General features: G+C 38.9%; 1 protein-coding gene across 4 annotated transcripts in view; it reads right to left on the reverse strand.

The window, feature by feature from the left end:
- GRAP2 (GRB2 related adaptor protein 2) overlaps window positions 1-12,663 on the reverse strand; it is a 112,374-nt gene that overhangs the window by 27,254 nt on the left and 72,457 nt on the right. Inside the window, exon 1 of one of the 4 annotated variants that reach the window (XM_074578458.1) lies at window positions 7,050-7,094. The exons of 2 other annotated variants lie outside the window; for them this stretch is intronic. Coding sequence is in view for 1 of the 2 variants with exons in the window: in XM_074578425.1 (XP_074434526.1) it covers window positions 6,062-6,066 (5 nt within the window). In the remaining variant the exon portion in view is untranslated. Of the gene's footprint in view, window positions 1-6,061; window positions 6,430-7,049; window positions 7,095-12,663 lie in introns of those variants that run through there. One more of the 4 variants, XM_074578425.1, reaches the window with a different exon arrangement.

Raw genomic sequence — 12,663 nt, forward strand, 5'->3', positions numbered from 1 at the left:
GGTCTCTTTTGGCACAATTGTCGAGCAGCTCCTTCTCGAGCCCTCCAGACAAACAACTAAAGTATGAAAAATGTAGCCGCTTCCTTCTATGCTACTTTTTAAAAAATCTCCTCATACCTTATCTAGCTAACTGCCTCTCAGTTTTTCTCATCTTTTCTTGGTAAGCTTCAGCACTGGCTGATACGTGTTGTACTGCAAGTGTGTGGTTATCAATCAGAATAACAATCCTGTTCCTGCAGTGCATGTGCATATGTATGCAAGGGGTCTGCTTTTGTGTGCAGGTGGAGCTTGCACTTTGTGGATTCACAGAATTTAGGGCTGTGACAGACCACTATATCAGTATACCATACCAATATATGAACATACCGTATGCATTTAGCATATATGCACTAATATTGGAGGTTTACTGAAGGATAAATTTGATATAAATCAGAACAAGTGCAAGAATGTACATCTCTGAATTTGTTCTGGAATCTATGCATGTTTACATACTTCTCCTTTCATGCAGGTGTAGCCCTCTGTGATCTTTATCCTCTGAGAAGATCTACTCCTAGTAAAAGACTGCAGTCGAGAGGGATCAAGGGGGAGTCAGACCATGTTTAGGCTCTGTGAAATCCTGGGACTACTTATCCCTAAACTGGTCTTTGGTATAACTACAAGTACTTTCAAAGCCTCTGAATCACACCAGCTGTGAACAGCTCCAGAGAACCATTCTGCTAGTAGCCAAGTCGGATGGAGAATTATAGTTCTCAAATTGATCACACAAGAGACTGGGGTGAGGAGTGATGTTACATTTCAGACATGTTTTCTGTCAGGATGGACTTTACAAAAGTCACTTCCAAAGCAAAAGAATCAAAACAGAATCAAGAATCTTATACTATGAGACATGATTAAAAACAACCAACCAACCAACCACAGACCATAAAACCCACTTACAATTAGATCCAGAAACTCCAAGGTGCTTTCCTTGTATTTGGTTATCTAAATATGTGAAAGAATACTCAAGATTCATTATCTCCAGCTTTGACCGTCAGAGAGAGATTTACAAAAAACGTACAGTATCCAACACACTGTTCTGTAAATCTGAGCTCTTGTACTGTAACAAAGAGCAGAGCAATTCTGGTGTTCATGCAGGTCTGCGTAAGAATACACACAGGATGTGCATGAGAATGGTAAATTCTCTTTGTCTATGCGCGATCATGCATTTCACAATGTGAAATGTAAATGTAGAAAATAAATCTGTAAATATTTGTGCTAAAGTAAAAGTAAGTTCACCTTATGTCTTTGGTTCATTTCCATAGCAGTTAAGAAACTCTTCTTTTCATATATAAAACATGAAGGATGCAAGAGAAGGCTATCATTTCTTTATTTCTGGGCACAGCACAACCCAGAGAATTCATTACATTAAGGCATTAATCCAAGCTGGTAAAAATAGTTTTTAATCTTATATTGGACTCTAGTGTATATCAATACATTTGAGTGGGAACAAAATGGTATGAAAATCTGTTAGTATATATTGCTGGGTACATAATATTATGTTTCCAATCAGCTATTGCATGTTTCTTTTGACCGGGCCAGCTGATAAAATTTTGTGTAAAACAGGAAGAAGAGCAAGTGATGAAAATGCTATTTTCCTTGGTATTTTTTTATGTAAGATTAATCCTATCAGCACAGATAATTGTGCAAAATCTGGAACTCTATTACTGAAATTACTTTGTGTGCCAACAGATATGATTTTGCACAGACGTAGAACTACAGTTAGCTCAGTAAGAAAAGGTAATGTTTCTTTGTCCTTTTAACCATAAATGTATTTTTGTACAAAATCGCATCTGACTGAACAAGTTGTGTTTTTTTTCACTGAAAGTTTTGCCTCACTTGTTTTTCCTTATGCATATTTCCTCTCCTCTTGTTCTTTTATGAAAGAATAAAATATAAAAGTCTAGTTCAACATACATTTAAGATATGATAATCTAAACACAAACATGGAAATCTGATAATTAGGTTCTTAGAGCCCTCTTATGTTGGACATGTTATACATAATTTCAGCTCACAGCCACCTGTGTTCTGAGAAGAATATCTGATACATTTTATATACAAAGCTTCACATTTAAGTATGGACAGAGAAATTGAAATGCTGCAACTGGTATCTGCCATGTGATATAATGAGCACTGCTGTGGTACCTTCATTGCATAATGTCACCACTTGCATATTTACCTTCTGAGCCTCTGTGTTGTATTAACTATGTTTTTTTTTCTGCTTAATGGATCTTCACGGCTCAACTTCCATTTAAACACAGAACCCCCTTTACAAGGCCTAAGTGCTACAAAACAGCCTTTCTATAAATTAAAGTCAGCCCATGTGCATCTGCATTTGGGAATGCTTCTGAAAGGGTTTTGAAAGCCATCAATTACAATAATTCATACATTTAAAGATGCAACTCCAACAGTCAATCCAACTTCTCTTCTCGTTATAAGGTAAATGTGAGTGCCAGCTTGTTACTATTCCTAGGGTTTATCTCTGCACAGCAATCGTACCATTTTAAGTAGAAGTGTGGAACATATTTCATGTTTGTCTATGCATTTTTTAATTCACTTGGATTATGATACCTTTGAAATTAAAGTGTAGCAGCAGTTCCTCAATGATTTAACATGTAGACATTTTTACTCTGAAGTAGGAACAACTTGTTCCTGTTTATTTCAATCCAAAATTGTGTTATATCGAATTGGAATGGGTTCTCATCATCTGGAATAAAAATACCCAGGTCATACCCTGAGGTAGGAATATCAGTTACTGAACTAACATGCAGACTAAAACTTAATCAAACACATAAAGTTCCCTATAGGTAGATCAGGCTTGACATCCTACGTTTCCTGTTCTTACAGCGTGGGCACTTGCGTGGCAACGAGGCTAACTGGAACACTGCATCACTGCACAACCTCTGTACACCCTGCAAAAATAATCACAGTCCCACTCCTTCACTGAGCAAGCGATCGATTGCTGCTCTGCAGCAGAGAACTGCACAGCCTTCAGACTATTCAATAGATTGCATGTGGCAAGAAGGGAACACTCTGCAAAGGGTGTGAATGAGTCATTCGACATTTCAGGTTGACTGAAGTCATTCTGCTACATTTATTTCTAATCTTGATGTGCTATCCACGTTTGCATGTTAAGCAGGATGGGAAGAAAGAGATTTAAATTATTTGCTACGATACACACGTGGAAAACAGCAGACTCGGCATGTGTGTGAGAATATGGGATTACATGCATGACTGGGTGAACACCGCATCATGTGAAGTGCCATTTCTACCCTTGTACAGGAGTAGGCATTCTGCATGCAAGTCTGAACACATTTGAGCAAAAGTATGTTTGAACACGTATATCTCTAGGGATCTGATTATAAATGAAAGATGTTCATTTACGGTATGCCTTGATGGAGGAACAGAGGTCCCATGAGCATACTTCAGGTGATGTGCGTGCTGTGTTTTCTTTGGCAAATACAAATCCAAGCAACTGTGAGTGAGGTGGTCTGTGTACACTCGGAGGGTAGGTATGTGTGTTGTATGCATGTGGGTGACAAGGAGCAGCCGGGGGCAGGTGTCAGTTGAAGCTGGAATTTATACATTAGTCAAACATCATCAACAGTGAACACCTACTTAAAGATTTCCATGGAAAGAATACATGGCAACCTCTCAAAGTATGATCTGACCTAACACTATGTTGCTTCACTCTTGGTCATACTTCCAGTTTAAAGCGCAAGTTTATGAAGAGTCTGACTTCTTAAAGCTCACCCTGAAGTCTGTTTGATCCATCCATATTTAGCAACTTTAAGCATTAAGCGATTTTAAAGTACACTCTCCCTCTGAGACTTAGGAGTCTCTGTTCAAGCACTTGGGTTTGAAATTCTGGACGAAGACACTAATTTAGCTCTCATTGCAGAAAAAAACCCAGCTATCAGTATGGAGACAAAGATCCTGGTGAAATGCCACACAGGAAATATTTTCCATGGGTGAAGAGGCAAACATAAAAGATACTTCATGAGATACTCAAGGCTATGTCACAAAGACTCAGTGCTTTACACTGAAGACGGAGAATCTCACTGTGAATATGGAATCAGTGGGCCACACACAAACTAATTCTTGAGGAGATGAAATATCAGTTGGGTGGGGCAAGCAGAGCTCTGCTATCTCGCCTCAAGCTAAAACCAGTCAGGTTTGGTTTTGCATATTGCTAACAATGTGGTTGCATCCAGAGCAACAGACGCGCAGCATATCGCATAGGTAAAAGGCACTACCAAAAAAATAAAAACAATAACACAGATCTTGGCAATGTCCAAATTATTAGGGTTTGCTTAAAGCACTGCAGATCCTCCCCCCCCTTCCACCCCTACCTCTATTCTGCAAGTTATTGATACTCAATTAACCTTGGTGAGTGAATACAGGATGGACATTGTCTCTCCCAGTTTCAGTCATTTTTGCGCAGTGCCACAGTTCGCATACAAACCACTGAATGGCGGTACTTAAATCTCCAAGTAAAATTGCTTTAATGGAAACAAAAGTGCACATTCATGACATTTATATTCATATTAAGTCTCATATGCTTCATTATCTGAAAGCCTAAACATTGGGCCTAGTCTACGCAGATTCTGTCCTAAATAAAGAAGTGAGTGCAATTCTAGTTCGAAAAGTTTAGAGAAAATGTATTCTTACATTTCTTTGGGTGGCAACTGCAGGCATATTATTGCAATTCCAATTTACCCACTGTGCTTGTATTGGCTTTGTACAGAAGATAAAAAGGAATGAGGTGGAAATCCAATTTTTATTAGTGAGTGTACTCCAAGGCACACTTACTGAGGTACATAAAGGTCTAGCAGCCATTGGAAATGGTGATGAGATGAGGGGAGACTCCACACAAAAGGACTCTGTACAACCCATAAGGGTCTTGAGTAGCAGTAGGAACTCTGGATGTGCTGAGGATACCATAGCATAGGTAATCAGGGCAGAGGCACAACATGATCTACAACAGCTACAAATGAGTTCACAGATCCCCTGAGTACTGGCTTTGGTCCCGCCAGCTCACTTAACGGTGAGAGCACAATCGTTTTACCTCGACTTTGTTCTCAGGCTGAGAAATGAGGGTGTACATATTTAAAGAAGCCAGCTGTTGCATTCAACATTACATTATGGTTTATGAGGGGAGGACAACATGCTATTTCTTCCACAACACAGTAAAACATCATGCACAGTTGTTCCTACAGTTATGCTCCAGAATACAGCACTGTCATCTAAGAATCATCTAATGCAAAAGATCTGAAAGCAAAAAAATAAAATAAAATCAGGGAACTGACATCATATTGACAGTCTGTTGGACTGGTTGTTGTGTTTCTATGTTACATCTCTTTTCCTTACCCTTTTATCGTTTTTCCTATTCATAAGGCAAACTACTTGAAGCAAATGCTATTCTTCCATACAGTGCGACTTAACAAAAAACAACAGGTCACAGCTGTTTATACAATCATACAATAATTAGATTAAAAGGGATCTGTGAAGATGATCCAGTTCAAGCCCCTGCTCACAGCAGGGTTAACTTTGAAATTATACAAGATGAGAATGTAACCTGATTTTTCTACAGTGACTACTCTAATGGAACACCACTATTCATTCAGGCAATGATATAAATTATGTGCCTGTCTACATCAAAGACATATGGAAAATCATTTGGGTAGAAGATCTGCATTAAATGATTTGAGATTTCCTTTCAATATGCATTCGTAAGATGATATTGACTTCAGTTCTAGACTCCAGTTACACAGTTGCATATTATCAAAACACACACTAAAATGAGGCTGGCATTACAATAATTTCCTGACTTCTGTGGGCTTAATACCCTCATTACATAACTTTAAAAAAATAATTACTCATAGACTGAATTTAGGAAAAAAAAAAAGGCAAAAGAGGAAAGAAGGAGAAAATTCCAGAATATAAAAAAAAAAAAATTATTTGGTTAGGCACAATGGAAAAAAATTACTAGGCTAGACACTGCAAAATGCTGTATGCCATGTACCTCATGCAGCCTTCAAGAAGATGCTCCTCTTCTACAGTCTGCAGAAGAAAGTTTTGAGAGCTGCAAACTGTAAGAACCGTGCAGTTCTCACCCTTCAAGCTGCATCATGAATGTGGTAAGGGCTCTGCAGTGAGAAACCTACCAATGGCAAGACTTACTTGTCACAAGACTTAAACAAGGCCTGTGCACTGCCACAAGGAGATTTAACCCTTCAAAATAGAGATCAGTGTGATTACTTCTATGATGAATGGGGTGAATTTTATCCAAACTGCATACATCTAAAAACATTTTCAACACTGCAATTCTGCTTCCATATGAAAAAACCAAAACCCTATGCTCACTGCACTTCCACTTTCTATTCCACTATCAGTTTCTTCTACTCCTATCTACTTTACTTGCTATCAGATTTAAGGAACTGCAATGTTCAGACTCATTACTATTGCATATCTTGCTGTATTTGATAATGGTAGGCTGTCTGTCTCTTTTGTCTTGAACATGAGCTTTCCTTATTAGTTCAGCTTTAAAAATATAGTTCTGTTTAATGAAGTGATCATCTTTGCCGAAGAAGCTAATCCCCAGATATCCCCAAAGCGTTCGCTGAATTTTGGGATACTGTTTTCTTGGTTGCTGTGTCTGAAAGTGGTTGGACGTTGCTCATCTCTGCAGCTGGTGAAGGAAGAGGTAGACGCTCAGCCCTTCCAAATCTCAAGTCAATTAGGCGTCTGAGATCGCATAGCAGAAGTTGATACATTCAAAACCACCCCCTTAAAAAATGTCATGCCAGGATTGTTTAGACTGAACAGGAGAACAACGTTTCAAAAGAACATCCTGCTCAAAAGCTAAAAAACCATTTCAAACAAAACAGTGAAACTAAACATACCAAACAGAAACTGTTCAAAACAGCAGTAATTCATTAAGAAAATAACCACTGCTCACCCCAAGAGATTCCCAACATATTTCACAAATCATGAATTAAATTTAGACTCACTTTGTATTTATGGTATCCTGATAGCCGTCATCAGAAGGGGATGCAGGAGCGTTGGGCAGGGGGCACACACTGCTGTAGTTTCTCCCTGGTGTGTTTTAAAGGATTACAGCTGTTCCTTTGGCTTCTCTTTCTAAGACTAACCAGCACTTTAATTAAGAAGCCCTATTATGAGCTCTTTTTTTGCCACAGCTTCCTGAGATTAACACTTCTCTGGACACTTCTGGTACGGGTTAGCTGAGCTGCTAAACCTAAATGTTAAAATACAATGACTGTATCCTTTGACCCCAGCTTTACTCTGGAGAGTACCTCCAGTTGGGCTGCTGCTTTCCCTGAATCTGTATCTATCCCTTCACCAAACAATGAAATCCATCCTCCAGTGCTTTTCAGCAGTGCACAGCAGGTTAGGAGCAGAAGCAACAACTGCCCAATTAAAATCAAAATGTCAGATGGGCAGAAGGCAAACTGAAATCTGCCTGGGCAATCAGGGCAAACACCTTTACGCTTATGCAATTAGCTGAAGGATAACTGATGACCACAGGCAATCAATCTACAGTTGCAAGTCTCACGTGCAAGAAATGTGCTAGGGCATATCATTCAGTATTGACTCAGACAAAAGGGTTTGATTCTCTCTGAGTCACTAACACCGTCTCCTGAAATGCTGAGGGTTTCCTTAGAAATCTCCCCTAAATTACCAGATGAAATAACAAGGTGCTTAGAAGACTCAAAGCAGTAGCTACAAGTATGCTACCATTTCCAGTTTCTCTGCAAGTTATGGTATAGAAAGAACAGTAAAAGCTCTTCAGCTGGCTGGGGAGAGGAAAGGAATCCTTCATTTTAGAGCAGTACCCCTGATGATTTATTACAGGAAGACGGTAATAATACAGATAAAAGCAGGGGTGGGGAGGTCTGAGGCACTACCAAAAAGATAGAAATCAAGCCAGAAAGAGGAACTCTTATGCTAAGTACCAATGGCTACCTGAAGAACCGTACTGAAACAACTGCCCTGGTACAACACCACTGGGAGAACTTCTCATTCAAGCAAGCCTTCATCTTTCCTCCCTTGTACTTCCCACTGTTGATTTACCTTTCTCCTTAGAATGAGAGCCTGCTGAGGCCTGGGTTTTCTTCTGCTATGACTTTGCCTTTACCTCAAGAACTGATGTAGTTTGGTTGTTGGGGTTTTTTTTGTTTGTTTTTCCTTTCTTTTTTAATCAAGACAGCTACCACATAGCAAATTCCCAATGGAATACTATCTTGATGTAGCTGTTTGAGGTACCTTCCAGGCAGGTGTATTATATTTACCACAGCTAGCCACATTGCCATAAAATCACCTGTACTTTCAGTTTCCTGAGATGCCACACTGAGGAATATACCCAGAGTAAACCACTTGAATATTAACGCACTGCTTGTTTTTGGCAATGAAGACATAACCTCCGTCAGTGCAGAGCATCCAGTGTCAACAGTGCCTGAAAGTCAGTTGAAGCCTTTCTGTAAAAGAACTAATTAATAATAAAGCTCAGGATGCTTAAAAAGACGACCCTCAAAAGCCCGGGAGATTTAAGAAAATATTTCTAAACCCATTCTGCAGTTGCAGTTATTAAGGAATGATTAATTTTTACAGACATCATCTTGTGGTTGCTTCAACCCTGTTTCCCACAGTGACCTCAACAGTCAAGGGGAGCAAATCAGAACAGTGTTGAAAAACAGTTAAAAAATCAAAATAAAATTAATTAGTATACACTGTGGAGGTACTTGTCACATCTGTGTACTTACAGCTGATCTGAGTTTTGCATTTAAAATAAGGATTCGGTGGTTTGGCTAGGCTATGTATGAGAAGCATGGCGTACATTAAGAATTACAGCACTAACTGTAAGGGCACATACTGAATTTCCTGAGAAGTTACAAGTAAACCTATTAACTAGTTTGTTAAGTAAAAATATTCTTAAATATGGGTTCTTTAAGAAACTTGACACTTTGGGTTTGATCTTTTTCTTGTTTCTATAGCCTTGATAATGAATTAATTCAGATTTTCATGCTACTTAAGGTTCACAAAAACCTTGCATTGGCAACATATGAAGATTTTTCCAAGTTTTTTTACCTCTACGATATTTCTTACAAAAACCCTTCCTTTCAAAAAAACCCTGGTGTTCAATTTATTCTTTCACACCAGGATTCTTGGTAGACAGCAGAGCCTCCACCATCTTTCAACAGGGACACTCGGCTTCACTTCTGTTGGAAACAGAGGGAAGCAGCTGCTGCTCTGAATGATGAAACTCTAACTGTGAGCAGCAGTATCAGCCCCACTGAGAACTGCCTTGTTGTGATGTCGTGGGAAAGGAAAAATATTTTCTTGAACATCGTTTAAAGCTAATCTGACAACACAAACATTCAGAGGCTTTGATTATTGAATGGGCTTATTACAGCAAAAGGAGATGATAGCATTTAAACCATTTAGGCATGTGGTACAGGTGTAATTACTTAGGATACAGGAGACAGCAATATATGCTATATCAAATCAGTTGGCAAAGGATGCAACTGCTGTACATGGCCCCTGCTGAAGGTAATGACATGATTATGACACCTATATAATTTTCAGCAATGTAATATTGCATGTCTATTCATCCCCTTCTACTAAGAATGTCAAAGTACTTGATGACTTCAATGAATTAAGATTCACCTTCTGTTCAAGATGAGAAAGTATTTTCAGACTAGATTCAGTTCTCTTCGGCAATAGAGTAAACCAGGAGAATTTTTGTTTGGTTTGATGGATTTCATCTCAGAGATCTGTTACATTATTAGGATTATCAAGAAAGTAGAATCCAAGCACATAATGCTTCAATGATGGCATTATTTCTGTCTGTCAGTGTACTGATAATACAGTTTGAAACTTGATAATACAACTTGAAACTGTAAACTAATCATCCCGTTAGAGTTAGAAAGTGCTTGTTCGATCTCTGCATAGAGCTCTGCACGCTTGGTTGACAGATTGTGAGGACACCTTTGTCAGAATTATTATGTTTTGACCATTATGGTTTTTTGTATTTGTAGCGTACTGGAGACAGACTGATAGTCTGATCTAGTACAGCAAATCCCATGTACAGTCAGAGAGAAGGCCTCCAGTATTTTATCTTTATATGCTAAACGCTTCTGCATGAAAAACAATTACCAGCGCACATTCATGCACAGAGACAATTTTAGAAGTTTGTCCACATCCTAAAATAATCCCTGTTTAGATTGCAGGGTTATGGAGTCTTTTTCCTGTGCCAGAACTCAGCTGTACCTTGGAGTGGCTACAACCTGGAAACATGATATTATTTAGGTAGAATAGTTTTTAAAAAATAAACAGGGAATGCCAGAGCTCTAAGGGTTAAAGTATGTACTCTTAAGGATTACTGGGGGATTTGTGATGATGAGATAATAAAAAAAATTGGGGAACTAGAAAGGAAAGTCTAGAGAACACGAGGCATACAGTCAGTGCCTCAGGGAAAAGAATGGCGTGTAATTAGTACCGTACACTGCTCTGAAAAGATAAAGCCATATATAAAAAAGGTTACCGAGTCGGGGAGAGGGAGGGAGGATGAACTTGGAGCTCCAAGAGCGTGGAAAAAAGAGTTTCAGTATGTATTGGTGTATACTGTTCATTTAGGCATTCCAGACATTTTTTGTCTCCTAATATTTTGCAGTACTGACCTGTGATCTTAGTACCAGGATAACGTGTCCATTCTTAGCAAGCTAATTCCTCAAAGGTTAGTATCCCCTGCTTAGATGTTATTTAAATGGTTCTTTAGCATGATTCTCTAATCAGCAGAACAATTAAAAAAATTTAAGGCTACAGGAAGAACTCAGACCTTTCCAAGATCACTTTTTGCATTCTCATTTATTTGAAATCATTCTAGAAACAGCGACTACGCTTCAGAGACAGCTTCCTGGGCTAAAGCTAAAAGAAAAATAAGATGCCTTTTCTCTCATCCAGATTACCCAGCTGGGTAAGCCTGATGGCTGTGGGACAGTAATGACCAAACATCAGAAGTATCTGAGTAAAAGCATCAACTGACTAGAACGGCTATTATCACGGGAATCAGTTTGTACCTTGAAGCATGAAGACTATAGTACATACACCTGTCAGCCTAGCTAATATCACAAAATTCTCTCCACGTTTGTGCAAGTCTCTCCCACCTCTCTCTTTTTAAAAAAGTGCTTATTGGAAATCGTATTTAAAATTAAACTGTCACTATAAAATGCAGAAACAAGACAGCCTTGCCCAGTGATAAAGAAACAAGATCAAGAATCCAGTTTCTAAGTCCAGCTCAGCTAAAGATTTGCTGTGCATCCCTGGGCAAGTCACTTCACCTCTCTGTACTGTAGGATACATCTGAAAAATACAGTGTAGCCGTACATGGAGATATGTAAATGGAATGGGGTACTGAAAGCCATACACCTGCATTCTCGGAAGGCCAGTTCATTTTTGCAGATTGTCAAGTTAGTCAAGCTAGTACAGCTTTAGTGCTTCTGTCATCCCAATGTCCTTACATTCATGTACATGGGCCTGATTAGTTATAAAGCGAGAGCATTCATACTCACCTATCTTAAGGGCAAAATGCCCATCAACAGGCAAAAATGTGTGTACATGTTAAGATGAAATGCTTATATAAGAAACGCAAAGTTACTGTCATATAACCCCTCACGGTAATATAATTCCTTTGCTGCTGCCCAAATGTACAGTGAATGGTGGAAAACTAAGCTGAAAAGACTAAAAAGTCTCCTTCAAGGGAGCTGCAAAATAAAGATTTTTAATAGATATCAAGGGATTTATGGATACCATTTGTGTTGACTGGAATATGGCTTGCAGCCAGCCCTGAGCTTCAGATCAAGTGTGTGATGGTCATTATATTGTGTATAGTGATTTGAGGAACTGAAAGAAGTCAAAATAACTACGCTCCTCTTAAACCAAAACCAGACTCTGGAGAGAAGGGAGAAAAGTAGAGGAAGATGGGGTCTTCTTATATTGTAAAAATTAAAGAAACTAAAATGAGCCCCAAAGACATAGGCATATCAAGTACTGACAGCGATACTTCATTACTGGTAAAACATATGGTATTTTCTCAGTCACAGTAGGTAGGTCATTCTGATTAATACCAGAGACTGAACTTGCCAGTGAGTGTACTTTATGGTATGTATCTTACAGCTTCACTAAGAGGACAATTTCAAGTGAAAATACTGTTAAGGGAAGAAACATAGTGAAGGGAATGAAGATCATTTTCATTATGCCAGGCAGTAAAAATAAACCAAAAGAGACTGCCTACAGCAGTAGTTCCAGACCTGTGGCTTAATAGCAACCTCTTGCCTGCCAAACTTTCAGATATTGCTTGTGGCCACAGAGAGCTGCTGTCAAGCTGCAAATTGATGGGGAGGGCAAAGTATAACATTGTACGGAGGGCATTACACCTTCACTGCTCAAGCCTTTGAATCAGCAAAAATGGAGGGCACTGGTGTACGGTTGCAAGAGTAGAAGGCAAGTGTGGGGGAAAAAGAACAAATTCTGTGTGATTAGGTAAAGGAAGACAAAGTTTGAAGAGAAAAGTGATATATTTTATTAGAGTAATGATTATAACTT

This window comes from Larus michahellis, chromosome 1 (assembly GCF_964199755.1).
Source record: "Larus michahellis chromosome 1, bLarMic1.1, whole genome shotgun sequence".
Lineage (NCBI taxonomy): Eukaryota > Metazoa > Chordata > Aves > Charadriiformes > Laridae > Larus > Larus michahellis.